We start from the raw sequence: 19784 nt of genomic DNA on the forward strand, positions 1-19784 counted from the left end.
GGCTAATCTAATTTATACACGGTAGAGACTCTAGAAACAATAGAATCCTATTTGATCTTGGCAGTATTTAATTGTTTCACTTGTTAGTGAAATGTCTGGGTCCTAAGAATATTGGCCAATATATTCTATCACATTTACCTGTAGATTCAGAATGGGTAAAACCCTTTGCAACATCCACCCCCCTTGTCTAACTAGTCCATATTGATAGCAGGTCACCTGCGAAAAAGGCATCAAGTGTCAGGTGCCTTGGGATGAAGGGCTACAAATTGATCTGGTATAATTCAAAATGTAAAAGGTCCCGCAAGGTGCAATGCTGTGGGCAGGTTGACCACCACTCCAATGTCATTATATGCAATCAGGAATAGGTGAATGACCCCCAACAGTGTCCAGGAATTTATTAAAATTTTTGAATATAGCACTCTCACATTTTAAAATCCATTATTAGTCCTGTACATAAGAAATGAGTACTGGCAGAGTGTGGGAGTTAATGTGGCGAGAGAGAGAATTGAGATGTGAGAGTGTAGCGCACTGACTTTAGATTATCCAGTATTATGGGTGTCTTTCATAGATTCATATGCCTGAATCATTCCCCGTCGTCGAGACGGGAGTCTCCGGTACATAGAAAAGTAATGTCCTATAGGCATACATAGAGAAAAGTAGGCCTAAGGGCCTTGCCTTAGTAGCCTATCTATGTCCTTTTGTAAAAAGGACCAAACTCCAGAAGGTAGCCAATCAGCTACCACCTCCCTCTAGAACCTTCCTGTCAGAAGCCTCAGTCTCTCAGATTTTCTACCGCACGTTGTGCTAGGGAGTCCCCACCTGAGTTCTCAGGTTTCCTACTTTACTCTTTTCTTCTCAGAAATTGGATATTTCCTTCATAAATACACCATGGCTGATCAACAGAAGAAGGGTCTCTTCAGAGGTTGCTCTTCTTTTAGTAAGAAGAGGCTCCATGTCGATGATAAGCATGAAACCTGCTTATACTGTCTTTATCCAGACCATTCTCCTAAAGAGTGTAGAATTTGTAGAACATTCTATACAAAAACACTAAAAGACAGAGAAGGCCGGCTGCTCCTCTAGTTGAACAGGCTGAAAAACAGACGACCTGGAGTTTTCAGAAGACCGTGAGATGGCTTCAGTTTCATTTAAATTATCCTTGAAGAGGCCAAGGGTTGCTTCCCCTAGCCCTACAGACGTTCCTCCTAAAAAGACTGCCAAAAAGTCTTCTGAGGTAAAATCTACAATGTCTGACAAGGACCTGCGCCGTCGTCGTCGACGAAACCTCAGCGCTGAAGAAGACTGGGTCTACAGTCTGTTTCTACATCGACGACGGTGTCGACAACGATGGCGTCAGCATTCTCAACGACGACAACTATACCATCGTCGACTGCGGGCAAGCCTGTGTCGTCGATTATCCTCATTACAAAGCCCTCGACGAAGATCCCGTCGACGACGACATCCGCGTCAACGACGAAGCTAAAACCGTCGACACCGTCGACGAAGACACCCTGGTCGTCTGGCGTGCCGTCGTCGAAGACACCGACGACGGTAAAGACATCGTCGACGACGAAGACATCGTCGACGAGCGCACCATCTACGACTGGGCCGTCGACGAAGGTACCGTCGACGAGAATACCGTCGACGAGGATACCGTCGACAAACACCATCGACGAAGACCTCGGCGACGAGCGCGCCATCGACGACGGAACCGTCGAGAAAGGTAGCGTCGACGAAACCATCATAGACGACTATTGAAACTCAGTCGACGACGACACCGTCGACGACTCCATCGTCGACGCTATGGGAACAATTGGACTTGATTTTTCCATTGTCAGCTGCCAGTCAGCCGCCTACGAAAAAGAGCACGAAACAACCAATAACCCCTGACTTAACCTCTCCAAGTAGGGTGCAAAAGCTACCCCCATCACATATACTGTAGGACAAGGAATCAGACGAAGACCAGTACGGACAGGCCACCAGTCCTTCGGATCTCATAGTAAAGTGCCAAAGCACAGATGAAGAGGGAGATAATATGGCTTATACAGAAGAGGCTGAAAATTTGCATGTCCAGACGGAGGTTACACCTATGGTTTGCCTTCCGGTGTCTATAGTTTCAGACTTACGGTTCTTGATCCAAGACTACAAGCAGCGGTTTCCTGATCCAACCACTGCCCCTTCAATGGAAGCAAATCCAGTTACATCTGGACCGACACCATCCTCACGTCCTAGACCATCACCTTTGGTGATCCGTCAGGAAAGAGAACCAGTGCACAATCTCCCGTCTTCTGACGAAGAAGTCGAAGAACCAGAAGAGGGAGAGGTTCGGGACGACCAGTCCGACCACAGGGACGATGAGGACTACATCGCTCCATCTCCGGGCACACCTGAACCCACTACCTCGGACTCACCGCCAGTGGACATTGGCGGATTTCACAATTTGGTGGAGAGAGCGGCCACGAGATTCCATATGAAAATGGAATCCCATGAAACAGACTGCTTCCTATATGATTTTAAAGACCCTGTTAGGAAAACAACAAGATCAATTCCAATCATTGAGCACATATGGGAACAGGGAAAACAGCTGATGTAGACACCAGCCTTGGTCTCCGCAGTAGTCCCTCGGCTGGACTAGAAGTATAAGGCACCAACAACAGCAGCAGCCTGCCTTACTGGGCATCCCAAGCCAGATTCTGTGGTTACTCAGGCAGCAAAAAAGAACTCGAGGAATCCGGCTTCCCCATTGTCAGCTCCACCGGACAAGGAGGGCAGGAAGCTTGACCGTATTGGCAAACGCTTTTCCACCACGTCGGCCATGACTGTGAAAGTGGCTAATTCCATTGCGCTACTAGGCCACTACAATAGGCAAATGTGGGAGTATATTGCCCTGTATCTGGCGGAACTACCAGATAACTTGAAAGAAGAAGTACAATCACTCCTTAAGGAAGGCCAAACATCGGCATCAGAAATTATCGATTGTGCCGTAGATGTGGCAATGACCGGCTTCAGACAGCTAGCAGGGGCCGCGGTCTTGCGAAGGCAGGGGTGGCTTAAGGCTACATCCTTTCGCCAAGCGGTCCAAACTAAGGTACTGGACATACCCTACGACGGCCAACACCTTTTTGGGGAGAAAATCGATGAGGCCCTACAAACGATCAAAAAAGATACGGACACAGCACGAGCGCTGGGCACATTGCAGTTTAAGAACCAGTCCTTTCGAGGGAGCAGAGGTAGAGGTCAATCCTCTTACAGAGGTTCTTACCAGAGCAAATACTCATATTCCTATAACCAAGGCAGATCGCAATATCAACAGCGACAACAGCAACAAGGTAGTCAGACCTCGTATGGAAGGTCTAACTACAGGGGAAAAAAATCAGAGGAAAACTGCTGGCGGACGCCAATGACCTTTTCCAACAGCCAGTCCGTCCACAATTTCATTTTTTCAAACTTGGTGGAAATACTAACACACTTCCTCGACAATTGGAGATCAATTACAACGGATCGGTGGGTGCTCCAATTGATCCAATTCGGACTTTCGTTGGAACTCAATTCAATTCCCCCGATAACTCCTCCTCGCAAGCTTCAACACAGGCGTTTACGATTACTTCTTTAAGAGGTCTCTTCAATGTTAAAGAAAGGAGCAATAGAGCGAGTACCAGCAACTCACAGAGGAAAGGGATTCTATTTCCGCTTCTTTCTAATACGAAAGAAAGGGAAGAAATGGAGGCCCATCCTAGACCTCAGGGCACTCCACACATTCTTGAAGAGTCAATAGTTCCATATGGTGACTATCCAAGAGATCCTGGGGTCACTAGAGGAAGGAGACTTTGACGTCTTTAGACCTGCAAGAAGCATACTACCACATCACTATTCACAAAGGCCACAGGAAATACCTCAGATTCACCGTGGCAGCTCAGCACTATCAATTCTCTGTCCTCCCATTCAGCCTCAAGTCGGCACTCAGAATTTTCACTAAGTTATGTTATGTTATGTTACAGCTGCTTATATAGCGCAACGGCTGCCCCAGAGAAGGAGCGTCCCGGCGCTGGACCAGACAGGAGAGAGCGCAACATACCACAAGCTTTAGGGTCAGCTTAGCAGAACAAGTGGGTCTTAATTGCCTTTCTAAAGGATAAAAGGTCATTTATGCTTCGAATCCACAGTGGTAGTGCGTTCCATAGTTTAGCAGCCATATATTGTAAGGAACGTCCGCCCGTGCGGGCGAGTCTGACACGAGGAATCGTGACCAAGTTTTGTCCTTCTGATCTGAGGGATCTATTGGGAGTGTAATGCGTTATAAGATGACATAACATGGGGGGTGAAGATTTTTTTAGGATCTTAAAGGCCAAGCACAGGGCCTTGAAATTGATTCTTTTTTCCACCGGTAGCCAGTGCAATTTTACCAGAGTGTTGGTTACGGACTCAAACCGGGGAAGCCCTGTTAGGGCCCATGCTGCCGCGTTTTGGACACGCTGCAGACTTTTTTTCCCGCTTGATTAGCTCCCAGGAGTAAGGAATTGGCATAATCTATGCCAGAAAGGATTGTGGCTTGGATAATCAACTGACGTGTAGAGGGGTCAAAAAATGTTAGTATAGGTCGCAGGTTACGCAAGATACCAAAACTAGTGGCAGCAATTTTTTTGGTGTGGCCGATAAAGCTCAGGGCTGAGTCGAACCACACCCCCAAGTTCTTTACCTCTGTTTTGGGGTCAGGAGGAGGGCCAAGAATCTCCGGCCACCAGTCCTTTCCCCAGGCTTTGGTATCTTTTCCTACTATTAGCACCTCCGTTTTGTCTGCATTAAGTTGTAAATAATTGGCCGTCAGCCATTCAGTTACTGCAGCGAGGCCATGTTTAAAATTCAGCGCTCCTGCTCCGTTATCATCACTCAATGTCACCACCAGCTGAGTATCGTCAGCATATGAGACGATGGACAGGTCCCACTCCTTGGCGATCTCAGCTAGCGGTTGGACATATAAATTAAAGAGTGTGGGGCTGAGCGCTGAGCCCTGGGGTACTCCCTGCATTATGTTACTCTTTTTTGAGAGGAATGGGGGGATAGCTACCTGAAAAGATCTGTCTGTCAGAAATGCTTTAAACCAGGCCAGGGCTGAGCTCTTCACCCCTGCTGCCTCCAGTCTGTACAGAAGCACCTCGTGTGAGACCGTATCATAGGCAGCGCTGAGGTCGAGTAGGATCAGCGCTGCCGTTTGACCGGAGTCTCTAATGGACCTAAGATGTTCTGTCACACTGAGAAGTGCCGTCTCTGTGCTATGGTCTGCACGGAAACCATGCTGGGAGGCGTCCAAGATGTTATTGGCATAGAGGTGTTCCGTTAAGATGGTGTTCACGTAAGACTCAGTAACCTTGGCTGGCCATGGTAAGAGGGATATAGGCCTGTAGTTTTCGGGTTTTGTCGGATCTAAATTGGGTTTTTTAATTATGGGATTTACCCACGCCTCTTTCCATTTAGTGGGAATTTCTGACGTCGTCAATGACGTATTAATGATGGCTCTCAAAGGTTCAAGCACTGTAGCATCTGCTTTCCTGAAATGTTCGGGCTTTAGGTGGTCTAGAGACGAACCTGATTTGACTTTTTGACAGAGCCTGTCAAAGACTTCTGGTCTAATTCTGGAATGCTAGTAAGTTCAGATATAATTTCAAATTATGAAGGACTAATCGTGGGCTTTGCAGGGAATAGATTATAAATTTTCTTAATTTTTTCTACAGTGCCTCTCCCCAGTGGCAGCCTTCCTACGTCAACAAGGACACCAAGTCTTCCCATACCTGGATGACTGGCTGGTAAAAGCACCATCTTTGAAAGGCGCAGTCAAGTCTTCCAGCGCCTGTCTCAGTCTTTTCCAGCAGCTGGGTCTGACGCTCAATCACGAGAAGTCAACCTTACAGCCCTCCCGAGTTCTTACCTTTCTCGGGGCGACATTGGATACGGAATGTTCAAAAGCATTTCCATCTCAGGAAAGGAAGCACAAGCTTATCACTCTGGCCACCGCAGTTGCCTCGAAAAACTTTGCCGGTCCGTACTTTCAAGTCCCTCCTGGGGATGATGTCCTCATGTATCCTGCTTATTCCACACTGTCGGCTCAGAATGCGCCCTCTGCAGGAGGCCTTGACCAGGCAATGGACTCAGAGCACAGGCTCTTTCAAGGATCGCATTATGATAACACAGCAAATGTCCAAGGCCTTGCTATGGTGGAGGTCGTCCAAAAACCTCTCGCAAGGACTAACATTTCTGCTGCCTGCAGCTCCACATGTGATAACTACGGATGCCTCCCTAGAGGGTTGGGGAGCGGTCCTTCAAGAGCTGCAGATCAGCGGCAAGTGGACGGACCAGGAAAAGCAGCTCCATATCAATCTCCTAGAGCTGAGGTCAGTTTTTCTATCTCTGCAGGCTTTCCTACCGCGCACCCAGAACACCCCAGTGCTTGTCAGGACCGACAACACTACGACAATGCACTACTTGAACAAACAGGGAGGAAACCATCTCGCAAATCGCAGAAAATCTGGAACTGGCTTGTGCTCCACAGTATCACGCTGTCAGCGGAGTATGTCCCAGGCAAGGACAACATCATAGCAGATGCTCTAAGCGGACAGAGATCACTGTCCCACAAATGGGAGCTAGAACAATAAGTGCTAGATCACATCTTTTCGGAATGGGGAAGACCGCAGATCGACCTTTTTGCCACCTGGGAGAACGCCAAATGCCGCAACTTCGCAAGTTGGCATCCCCAACTGCGGTCCCTCGGAAATGCATTTTCCATCGCATGGTGCAACGTGTTTGCGTATGCATTTCCGCCATTTCCCCAGATACCAAGAGTCCTCCGAAAAATGAAGACCGAACACTGCACCCTGAGTCTGATTGCCCCGTTCTGGCCGAGGTAGCATTGGTTCTTGGACCTCCATCACCTCTCAGTCCACCCGCCAATCCGTCTGGGCCAACATCCGTCCCTGTTCACGATGTCCAACGGCCAGGTACAGCACCCAAATCTGAAATCTCTCAGATTATCGGCTTAGCTCCTGAGTACCGAGAGTTCTGTCAACTAGACATTCCGCAGGAGTGCAAAGATGTCCTCGCAAAAGCAAGAGCAGACAGCACAAATAAGACCTATTCGTTAAAATGGTAACACTTTTTGCATTTGGTGTAAGGACAAAGATCTTTAAGGCTACTCCGGAGCAGTTACTACCATATCTGCTACACCTGGCACAGGCGGGATTTGCGCATGCCTCTATCAGAGTACATTTGGCAGCAATTTCTTGCTTTACAAGAACTTCAAAAGGACCCTCTCTCTGGTCACACAGGTTAATAAAACAATTCCTTAAGGGGCTTTACAGATCCTTTCCTCGCTCACGGAGAGTTCCACCAACATGGCATCTAAATGTGGTCCTCAACCAGTTGATGAAGCACCCTTTCGACCCTACTCACAGAGCAGATATCAAATAGATCTCCTGGAAAACGGCCCTTCTATTGGCCCTGACCTCAGCAAGAAGGGTCAGTGAACTACAGGCTCTCTCAATACAAAATCCCTTCATGCAGTTCAAGGAAGACAGAGTGGTTTTAAGAACTAACCCTCGATTTATTCCTAAGGTCCCGTCAGACTTTCATTTAAATGAACCCCTAGTCCTCCGATCTTTCTTCCCAAATCCCGGCACTGCAGCTGAAAGATCCCTGCACTCTTTGGACCTGAAGAGGTGTCTTAAATTTTACCTCGACAAGACAAAACATTTTAGGAAAACGAACCAGCTTTTCATCGCTTTCAGTAGACCAAGAAAAGGCATGCCGCTTTCCAAGTAAAGTGTTTCACAATGGATATCTTCGGCAATTGCCTTTTGCCACAACAAAGCAGGACGCCCGTTACACTCCAAAGTAAGAGCTCATTCTACAAGAGCTGTGTCCACATCGGCAGCGCTCTTTGCTGGGGTGCCAATATTGGACATTTGCAGGGCAGCGACCTGGAAGTCGCTGCATACCTTCACCAGGCACTACTACCTGGATACGGAACTGATGCAGGATGCAGCAGTAAGCCAGGCTGTGCTTCGCCATCTATTCCAGTGAGGTGAGCCTTCCTCCTTCCCGCCATCCTTCGCTGGTATGCACATTTATTTATTTCTTGTTACTTGTTGATGGCTTTTAGTCGTATGATATGTATTATCTCCGACTACTGTATGCTGTTCCATCAGAAATGTGCATAATGTACTGCTTACTACTCTGATTCAGGCATGTGAATCTATGAAAGACACCCATAATACTGGATAAGAAATGCGTTACTTACCTGTAACTGCAGTTATCCAGTATTGGTGTCTTTCATAGATTCACATGCAACCCTCCCGCCTCCCCTGGAAGGACTCACTTCTTTCTCTAACAAGTATTACGCCTACCTAGCTTGGTGCGTACGAAAATCTGAGAGACTGAGGCCCCTGACAGGAAGGTTCTAGAGGGAGGTGGTAGCTGATTGGCTACCTTCTGGAGTTTGGTCCTTTTTACAAAAGGACAAAGGCTACTAAGGCAAGGCCCTTAGGCCTACTTTTCTCTATGTATGTCTATAGGACATTACTTTTCTATGTACCGGAGACTCCCGTCTGGACGACGGGGAATGATTCAGGAATGTGAATCTATGAAAGATACCAATACTGGATAACTGCAGTTACAGGTAAGTAACGCATTTCTTCTTGAAATTGTCTTACATAAGTCCATTGGACACACTGCAGATGGGACGACACTACATAACCTGCATAACTTCTCTTTTAATTTAAATACGTGTTATATAACTATAAATGCTAAAAAGGTGCTTTGTAAATACTGGAGAAACACTCAAGTTTTCAAGTTTTTTTCAAGTTTATTTTTATTTGTTTTGGTACTCTACTGAGGACCACAAATTTTTACGATAAAATTCAGTTACAGATACGCTTAAAGTTTCATATTAGTACAAAGCTAAAAAGGGTTTTAAAAATTTATAAAAGTTAAAACAAACTAGTTCATTGGGCGGAGATTTGCATACTATAATCAAGTCCTTTACAGTAGTGATACGGCAGTTGATGTATATAGGACTCAGATATTTTCTCCTCGCTGCCACTAGTTTTGGATTTGGGCATGTAAATAAAAGATGTTCTACATCCTGCTCTCCTCCATTGCAAAAATTACATGATGTAGAACCATTTGAGTTCCATCTTGACGTTAGAGATAGTGTTGGTAAAATGCCAAGCCGTAACAGAGTAATTGTTCTCCTAGCGCCGTGCGAAAGATTAAAGTCTATATATTGTTGGACTTGCTTTGGGGCCAATGTTTCCGCAAAGTTTCTATACAAGGTCAGTTTGGCACAATGTGAAGAGTCAAAGTCGTAGCTGAGTCTAGGAGTTAAACATTTTAAAAAGAGTTTCAGTTGTGGTGGTGTCCACGTGAGCAGCAGGTTGACGTTGATCTCCGCTAGTTTAAAAGCGGTGGTCATGTTGGTAAAGAATACTTGTTTTGAGGCACCATGATCGAAGGTCTCGGCTTTGAGTAGTGAACGGAGGGTTCCATCCTTTGCGTGTAGCAGATTATATGCCCACCTGACAACGTTTGCAATGGCTCTTGAAAATGAGCTGGTGAGAGAAAATTCGAGGCGGAGAGCTTGCACCGGAGTGGATTGTGATACCTTCAGCATTTTCCTTAGTATCTTCCCTTCTGTTTGGTCCAGGAATGACCACTGTTTTATTGGAATGTGTTCCAAAGCAAATGATAGAACTGGGGGTATCTTTGTGCTATAAACTTTAAGAAGAGATGAAAAGTGTCTATTACCGGAGGCAGTATATAGTCTTTGAAGGGCTCCAGCGTGCACCTCGGATTTTTTGGTCAGGTTGTTAACTTGTTTGTTGTTTTTTAATGTTTTTGTGAAAATCCTGCCCAAGTAGGTGTATTCGTCGGTCTCTTCTATTATTCCAGCTCCGAGTTTCCAGCGGAATTTGGTACTCCTTTTTCTTCCGGAGAAGGAAACTATTTTTGTTTTAGTAAGATTTGGAACTAAGTAGTTTTCCTGGGTGTATTTATTTAAAGAGTCTAGAAGTCTTTGCAGACCAAAGGGCGTAAGATCTAACATTACGATATCGTCTGCGTATAGGAGGACGTGAACGTTTTGGGCAGCGATCTTTGGGGGCAAACTAGGTGCTTGTTGCAAATGCTGAGGCAGATCACTAAGGTATAGTGAGAATAACAAGGGGGCTAGAAGGCATCCTTGCTTTAGTCCATTTGCTGTGGGAATTGTGTTGGTCAGACCCTTATCGCTCCCCATCTGCACTTGGCACCACGTTTGTGAATGCAGTGTAATTATGACTTGTAGAAGTTGTTCTGGGATCCTTAGCTTCCTCAGTTTTTTCCAGAGGGAGGGTCTGTCTACTCGATCAAAAGCGGTAGAAAAGTCTATAAAAGCTGCGTATACCGGTTGGGACTTTCCTACCACGTACTTGTCGAGGATAGTTTGTAGTGTCGCAATGTTATCGATGACCGAGTGCTTTGGCCTGAAACCTGCCTGATATAAGGGGATTAGATCCTCTGAAAATGCCCAGTTTTTAAGTTGGTCCAACACTTCAGCGGCAAAGATTTTACCCGTGGCATCTAGTAATGCTATTTGGCGATAGTTGCCGGCCAGATGTCTTGATCCTTTTTTAAAAATCGGTATTATAATACTCCCCTTCCAGGATTTTGGCACTATTGCTGTTTTGAGAATGTAGTTAAAAAGGGGGGAGAACAACTTACTCCAACCCTTAGGGTCTGCCTGCAGGACCTTGATTGGTATTTGGTCTGGGCCGGATGCCCCTGTAGATCTTGCCTTTCGGATGTGTATTTCTATTGCGAGCGGGGAGGTCCTTCCAATCGGATCGTTGTTTCTTTCGCTGTAGCTCCCTGTGTTTTCGGCGGCTTTGCTACTCGTGTTTTCTTTGTATAAGGCTAGGTTTCCCAGTCTTGAGGTGACACTGGGATGGAATGCAGGGTCTTTTTTGTCCCGGTTTCCTTTGCGATTAGTGACCAGTATGATCGTTTGTTGCGCATTTTTGCCGCGATTTGTAAATCAATCCAGTTTTTATCCTGCATTATTCTTTTTAGGCGTTGCCTTTCCCTCTTGAGTTGGTTTTTCAATTTATTTATTTCTACCTGTCTTGAAATTGAGCGATCCACATATTGGGCTCTAATAAGTTGGTTTAGTTTTTTTGCAATTGCAGAGTTCGAAATATGATTTCTGTTTTTATTTTTTCCTAATATCGCTTGTTTCAATTTGTTTAGAAAGACTTGCTTTAGATTCTCAATGATGGTTTCAAAATTCGTTATTAGATTAACAGAGTATTCCATGGATAATAGATGGTTAGTATCAATTGACGTTGTTATTTTATCTAACATGGTTGAGTTCCAGTAGATCCGTCTTTGGTTTATTTTTATCTCAACTGTGCCATATTTGTTCGTAATTAGGCTAGGTGAGCAGTGGGTTATTTTCCATTGCGTATGTAGTGATAAGGTTGCATGGTCACTCTCTTCTGAAAAGTCGGTGTGCAAATGTGTAGCTGTCTCATACAGTTCCATACTGCAGATCATGTAGTCTAGAATTGAAAGGGTGCCATTTCCCCGTCGTGTATGGGATGCGGGGATGTCTCCTTCTACGTTCCCGTTCAATATAGTTCCATTAAGTATTGGGAGTGATGCCAGTAGAATTTTCCCTCTTTTGTCTGCCCTGCTATTAGTCGGGAATGTCGGCACCGGTATTTCTAGAGCTTCTTCCTTGTACCAATTCGGCCAATCAGAGATTTCGATGTTTGATATTTTACCATTAAGATCACCCATGATTAGGAATGGCAGGTAAGATTGAGCTTCAATTATTTGCTGAATGGCGTCAAGGGTTTCCTTGAATTGGATGTTTTCCTTTGATCCGGGGGGGACGTAAACGTTAAAAAGGAGTAAACCTTTTTGAGGGTCTGAGGGGTGAGTCACCGTCTTGATCTTTATGCACTGGAATTGCTTAGAGTTGGTATAAAGAATTTCTTGGGCCCAGAGATACTCATCCCTTAGTAGGATAGCTATCCCTCCCTTTGCGTGTCCCCGTTTGGTTTCCTGCGCAGGAATATCGTACACGAAATAACTGTCCTGGTTAAAGGTTTTTGTTGACCACGTTTCCTGTAGTGCCAGTATATCCGGACAATTTTTTGTGGCTTCCGTCATTTTATCTGTGGTTTTCCCTGCCATATTCCATGATGTTATCAAGAGGCCATTGCTAAACGGAGTGAGTCGAAAACTTCGCGCTTTTCCCTCCGTTTAGTGACTCAGAAATCCATGACCATGACTGGAGTAGTTTTGCTGCTTCCATTGCTTCCGTATCTTGGTTCCAAACTTCTCTTTCTCCGTTTTTTACTAAGATCCTTAGATTTTGATTTGGAATGGAATTAGTTACTGCATCATCAATATTGTTGGTAGTTTTGGTGTGAGTGTGGGGGTTTTCCCATAAAGTTCCTTTGTGCCATTTTTTCGATTTGTTGTCTGTCATTTCGATTATTGGAATCAGATCATAGCCAAATTTATGTAAGGTTTCCTGTTCTCTAAGGATGATCCCTGGTAATACCGGCGACCAAAATACTACCACCGCAGTTTTGGTGTTATCTCTATCTGGGAATGTTACAAAGTCAATTTCTTTACTTGTTAAAGTGTGCAAAGTTGTAATTTGTTGGAATAGATTGAGTATTCTACCGCGGTTTAGTGGGACACAATCTGTGGGGAAGAGTTCTGTAATTTGTAAATATTTAGTTAATATTTCTTCTCCAGATGGAGGGTTTTTATCATGATTTTCTGACCCTTTAAAGCGCTCCCTTGTCCCTAAAGTTGTTTGATTGGGATGAAATTTTTCAGCTCTTGGGTTTAAGGTGGTATTTAGTTGAGAAATGTTTGTGTCAGTGTTTACTGCCACGTTTCGATTTGTTCCCTTGATGGGAGTCGGTGTATTCGTGCGTTCTTCGGGCTCTTGCTGGGGTGAGGGAGAGATAGTTGCTTTCTGAAATTTGAGCCTACGCGCTTTCTTCTTTTTGATTCTTCTTAGTGGTTTTCCTCTTTTTTTTCCGGCTCCTTTGTGGTTCTTCTTGATTTGCTGTGTGTCCTTCTCATGTTTTCCGTCAAGTGTGGTATTGGGTTTTTTACCTAAATCAGTCGCTGAGTTAGGTATTATTGAGTTGTTTTTGGTGTTTGCAAAAATAGGGTATAGGTTGTGTACGTTTGTTGTGTCTTCTCTAAAGAGTTTCTTTAAGGAATATGTAATTGGCTCCTGGGGGTTGTTCTGGGATCCCTTATTTGATGACCTTTTCGTTTGAGTACCGATATCTCTTTTTACTTGGTTTTGTAACGTGTTGTTGGTGTTGTTATTGCTTGTTGCCTCTTGAGTAGTTACTGGAATTTCTTTTATTTTTGAGTACTCGGTGCTGTCTTTTTTTCTTTTTTCTTCCACTAGGAATTTTAAAACACTCCGAAAACACCACTGAAATCCACAAAAAATAAACACTGAAAACTAAACATCCTAATCATAGTTATTATTTTCAAATTGATTCTGGAGATGCCACCTAGGACGTAGAGGTGAGCAGTCATATGTCCAATCTTTTACCTATTTCCATTCATTGATGGCCCTGTCCCCTTATGGTGGAGCCACAAATAGCCCCTCTAAGCTGTAAAATAAAAGCACTGCAGAGTCTGGGACTGTGCATAAATAGGACACGACCATACTTTGTGTTTTATACCCCAACATGTTGATTTACAAAGGTGACTGCTGATTGAAGGGCTAATATGAGGGCTCTGTTCGTTTTCTAAATGCAACATGTGAATGATATTATTAAACAGGAAGGGTACTGAGGCGTACGGGAGTGGTATTGGGCACACTTCTCATTAACTCTAGCACTGAATCATGCACCTCACAACACCTGTCTTCAAGAAGCTCCACCTATAAGCTAAGCTAACCACATTGTGGGAACAGCTTTAACCTAGCTGGCACGCTTCTTCCCTAGCGAGCACGGCAATAGGTATTATCAAGTTGATAGGTAAGGGAGCTCCTCACAGGAATAGTTGAGGCTCAACATCTTTCCAAAGTTCTGCAAATCATCTCCTAGCTAGCCAGTACATAGATACCATTAAGTAGTGCAAGTGGGTCACTGGTACGAAGGTCACCATGCCTACCAAAATTATTGACATCTCTAGCGAAGAGGTTTCTCTGTTCTTTCACAGACTGTACAAAATGAGACCTACTTTACTGTCCCTCTCCATAGATCCCAAATTGTTTTAATGCCTGCCCTAATCCCCTTCCACCCCAAATTCTTCATATAAAGAGCTGTCCAGCATTCCATCAGTGCCAACATAGTTCAACTTTGCAGGACCCTTTAGAACATTCACCCTGGTCCTACCTTGTCTTGACATGATCTCTTCATGGAGGAGGTTTTACACTAGTTAGAGAACAGATCTAGATGACACCTGCCTATTGATGCTGAATTCTATGTTCTAGCTTAGCCTAGTGTGGGTGCATCAATTTGTTGAGATTCTACTGGCTTTGCCTATGTTTTTGTCCATTTCTCGATTGCAAAGCTTAGTGTTTCTGCGTGGCAGGGACCCGACGTGGTTTTGCAGCATAAATCAATATAGATTCTACACACTCCATACTTTTGCCATTTGTGGATTGGTTGAAAATGTGCAACTTGTTTTTTTTTCAATTTTTGCAACACTTTTGCTGTGGTCTACAAAAAGGAGATGCATCTGTAACTTCTCAGTATGATGGTAACTAATAATAGACTGTGTTATTTGCATCTGCTCCATCTATGTATTCCCTTTTCAGCTATCGCTAGCAGAGTGCCAATGGAATGGAGTTTTATCTTTATGAGCAACATATATATTCTTGTGTTAGTGGATGACCAGGGACCCCTGATTGGGGATGGTGGACCACGTTGCTGTGTTCTCCTAACCTCTGTGCAAATATTTTCCACTCACCTTCTATACCATCAACAGAAAGGAGTCTGCACACTTGCAGAGTGCTGTTTTTTTCATAATTACATTTGACCAGAAGTTCAACGCGTTTTGGTTATACAATAGCCTTGCTCACCAAGGCTGAGCAAGGCTATCCTATAGCCGGAACGCGTTGAGATTGTATTTTATGTTTGACTTGAATCGGAAGCCGTTAGGGTAAACGCTGGTTTTGAAACTGGTTTATTCACTGCTCAGACATCACGAAGGGAAGCTCAAGGCCCTGAATCCCAGGTCTGTCTGACTGGATCCACCTCCTCCTTTTAGACTCTAGAGGACCTAGGGAGATATGGGAATGCAAGAATGGCTACTGCATTTTCAACAACCATTTTCCCTGAAATAAAGGCCATGTTGTGAGAGACTCTCGTAAAGGTGCTGCCCGGGCAAAGCATACTTTTTGGTCTTCTGCTAAGTGCAGACTCATGGCTTTGGGGGGAGGTGGGAATGCCTTGTCTGAAGTGTGAAATGACATTAGGGTTTTTTTTCTCTACAGACTGGGATAACCGGGCGTCACAAAGGAAGGTGTGGGATGGTGGTAGGGCACCAGGTATTCCATTTGTGAAATAGTGAGATTTGTAGAGTGGTGGGTGAAGGTGACAGGCCACAGGTATTTTTTTCTGTACCTGTGGAGGGAGATGATGCTGGGTGATGGGGCAAGTTGGCAGTATGGTAACTTAGTTTTTAATATTTAGCTGGGATTGTGATGCCCATTTGGTGGCGAAACCCATCAGTAGGGGATGGGGTTGTTGGAGGAAGGGCAATGTTTTGGATGAACTCCACATACTAATACTAATCTACCTTTGCGCTGCTGATGCATTGAATCAGCTGAATCTGAGAGATGATTTTAGGGGCAATATGTCATAAGTTGTGGATTCATGACTATCGGCCATATGGAGTTTTCAAGCTTTATTTTCCAGGTGACACAGACAACTCAAGTTTTTCTCTTATTGTCTGAGGTCACTTTCATCTTTTTTATGGAAACAACCCCATTATTGACGCTCTCCTTTTAGAATTATATGTAGTTTGGAGCTAATTGTAAGTCTTTGAAATGGTGAACATGTAGCACACAGTGCCAAAAATGTAAACTTGGAAAATATTTTTAAACCAGTTTGACATTTATTTTCTAACTTGTGCTTTGTTGAATTTTTCCTCTACTTAAATATTTGTGATTTTGTCATGCTTTATTCTTTATAGATACCAAGTTTCCAGTCCAAGCAATAGTGGTTCAGAATGTCTCACTCTTCAAATTTACTTCAGAGAAAGGAGAATGCGACAAGCAAATCCATCCAGTGGGACAGTCCTCTACGGTCAACCTTTGCTAATCTCCGTACCAAAACACATCCTTACTGTAGATTACTTGTATGATGTTGTTTTTGAACGTATTCGGTAAGTAGGCCTTTGCAATAATTGTTCTTATTATTTCTCCTTGGAATTTCATTTTGCTGTTTTCTACAGCTTTTGCCTCCTTTTACCTTGGCAATCCAGCATTATGGCTCTAAAGTTAGAGGTACCATTAAAAATGTTCTATTGTTTACTTTATACCAATGTAAAATTATTTTAACATCTTGTATGAAATAGTCAAGTGATATCTGCAGTTACAGCATGTCATTTTTGTTCAAATTTTAAGTTGTAGTAGCATACATATAACTATCTGAAAGAGACACGTTAGTGATAGATTCTATGTCAGGACCGGAGGCTTCAGATTATGCTATATCTTCCTTCGCTTTATTAACATAAAGAAACCACAGCAGCTCAGGAAAAGATATAATAAGAACACAAGATGCTTTAAACATAAAGCATTGACGTAATGTTCAACAAAAAATCAACAACAACTCCCAAGAGTCTCTTTGCTTATAATAATAGCCCATAGTCCTTTGTCTCTGTCCATCGTCCCTATATAACCGGACTTCCCATCATCTTCCTCCTCTTTCTTCGCTGCTCCGCAGCCAGATAAGTGCTTTTCTATTCCGACTTCTTTTTATTGTGATTGATTGTCTTGTGTGCGGTCTTTGGGGACTCCTTGCATGGTATTTCCCTTTCAGAGTCCCCGGTTGCGGGAACGTTCTATCGTTCCTACGCGACTTTATTCCCACTTGTGTGCGGTGTGTACATAGACCGCAAGGGGGCGGCCTGTCGTCTCGCCGACCCTCCGGCGCGCCTCCGCAGTGCGAGGAGCCGCGCCGTGGGGTCTGCTTGCGCAGGGGCCGACCCTCGCGTACCCCTCTGACACCTGGTGATCCGGGTCTGTACTTTACCAATTTTGACGCCCTCTGGGGTCTGTATAGCGGTTCTGACCGCGTGAATCGCCCTCGGGCGAGATCTGTGCACCTCTTTCCCGTGTGTGGCCTAGCGCGCTTGAGGGGTACGTAGACCCGGTCCCGGCGAGGAGGGTCTGCGCGCTTGGGGGTTGGTGCAGCCCACCTGCCACGTCAGCTGGCCCAAAACGTGATCGCAGCCGCTGGGCCTGCCCACATTCGAGAACTTTCTCGGTTGCCGCCCTCTTGGGTGCCCGCATTTGCCCTTGGTTCCGAGATGGAAGGGGAGTACGATGAGGAGGCCTGCCCCTATCTGCAGGATGATGAGTTTTATCAGGCGGTGGACAACTCCATCTATCGTTGCGTGACGGAGGTGGTAGGGCCCATGGAGGACCGCCTTTCTGCCCGCATCGTGGAGGAGTGTGCGAAGCTGGCAGCGGCGCAGGTGCCTCCATCCCCCGAGCTCCCGGGGACGTCCGGCGGGTTGCCACCCGCTCCGAAGAGGCCCCGTGGTGAGGGACCTTCATCGGAGGCCCAAGGCGTGGACAAGGGCGCTTTCGAGCGGCTTCGTGACGCCTTCCTGGCCAAGGCGACGGCGGTGCCTCCGGCGCCCTTAGTGGACCCTGGCACTTCGGGCGACGTGTCTACGGCGCCCGCCTCCCCGATCTACGACTCTCCGGACACAGATGACGACGGGGAGTCGACCCGCTCCTGGCTCCCGACACCTTCAGCGAAGGAGATGCCCCGAGACGAGTCGGGCATGCTGGACCCGGACGAGATCGTCCACCCCCGATCCGCGGCCTGGGCCCCGGGGGAGACGGTGGCGAAGTTTGTCGCGGGCAGGCTGCGCAAGCCCCTGGAGAAGGAGGCGAGGGGTTGCCTGCGCGGGGAATGCCCTCGGCCTACTCTGGAAGGGAAAGTGGCCATGACACCAGAATTGGACCCCAAGATGGCCACCTTCCTGGCGAAATTCATGAAGCACCCCAGGAAGGGGATCGACCGGTCCTGGCGGGCCTGCCAGGACAAGCTGTTGGATGCGGTCGGGCCCGCCACGAAGATCCTTGATATGGTGGAGGAGGCTCGAGCGAATGGCACCGCCATTTCACCGGAGGTGCTCTCCAACTGGGCCCAGAGGGTGATCGTATTTTTGGGCAACGCCAACTGTGCCCTATCCACGGAGAGGAGGCGTTCGCTCCTTATCAAGCTGGATCCGAAGCTGGGAGACCTGGCCTCGTCGGAGGCAGGTGCCGTGGCCCAGGGTGGCCTCTTCGGTGAGCCTTTCATCCGCGAACTGGGAAAGTTCGTGAATACGTTCAAGTCGCTGGACAAGGCCCAGTCCAGCATCAAGAGGGTGTTCCACCAGCGTTTTTCTAGAGGGGCCGGTCGCGGCAGGGGCCGCGCGATCGGCCGTGGTCAGCAGACCAACAACCGTGGACAAGGCTCCGGAAGAGGTCAGTACCAGACCTCGGCCAACTACACCAACTTCTACCCCACGAGGGGACAGCGCTATGACGGCAGAGGGTTCAAGAAGAACTCCGGACAAGGAAATGCCCCCGGTAAGTGTACTTTGCTTGGATCAAGTTCCGATTGGGGGGCGGCTGGCAAGCTTTTACGGGGAGTGGGAGTTGCTCACTGCCGATGCTTGGGTTTTGCAAACTGTGAGAGGTTTCCATATAGAGTTTTACGACCAGCCAACTCAAGCGAGGCCCCCGCGCCCGATGGTTTTTTCAGACTCCGACGCGCGATTGATAGACGAGGAGGTCTCAGACTTGCTGCGCAAGGGAGCCATCCGTCTATCAACGCGCCATCCACATGGGTTCCTCAGCAACGTCTTCTTGGTAGACAAGACAGATGGGGGCAAGAGGCCTGTGATCAATCTCAAGGAGTTCAATGGGTGGTTGGTCTACCGTCACTTCAAGATGGAGGGGATCCACCTCCTTCGGGACGTGCTCCTCCCTCTGGATTGGATGGTGCGACTGGATCTCAAGGATGCCTACTTGGTCGTTCCCATCCACCCCCCTCATCGTCGTTTCCTACAATTCCTGTGGGACGGCAAGGTGTTCGAATTCACCGCCCTGCAGTTCGGTCTTTCTTCGGCCCCGTGGTGCTTCACGAAGGTCCTCCACCCGGTAGTGGAGTTTCTCAGAAGTCAGGGGGTCCGTATGCTAGTATACTTAGACGACATCCTCCTCATGGGGCAGTGCCCAGAGGTGCTGGCAGGACAGCTGGGTCAAGCTGTCGGCCTGCTTCAGAGACTGGGGTTCGTCATCAACGGCTCCAAGTCGGTTTTGGTTCCCTCTCAGCAGATCACCTTTTTAGGTTTCGTGGTGGACTCGGTACAGGCGGTCTTGAGCCTACCGGGTCGGAAGGTCGCAAAGATACGGCACCTGCTTCGGCAGACGATCGCGAGGGACCGTACGTCACTGCGCCATGTCGCCAAGGTGGTGGGTCTTCTATCGTCCTCCATCCAGGCGATTTTCCCAGGCCCGCTGCACTACAGGGCTCTTCAGC

General features: G+C 46.5%; 1 protein-coding gene across 1 annotated transcript in view; it reads left to right on the top strand.

The window, feature by feature from the left end:
- The window catches only part of USP4 (ubiquitin specific peptidase 4), an 824148-nt gene that overhangs the window by 504072 nt on the left and 300292 nt on the right, over positions 1–19784 (top strand). The window contains exon 14 of the mRNA XM_086938769.1: positions 16213–16404. Within this exon, the coding sequence (XP_086794895.1) occupies positions 16213–16404 (192 nt within the window). The remainder of the gene's footprint in view (positions 1–16212; positions 16405–19784) is intronic.

Source organism: Lissotriton vulgaris, chromosome 9 (assembly GCF_964263255.1).
Source record: "Lissotriton vulgaris chromosome 9, aLisVul1.2, whole genome shotgun sequence".
NCBI lineage: Eukaryota > Metazoa > Chordata > Amphibia > Caudata > Salamandridae > Lissotriton > Lissotriton vulgaris.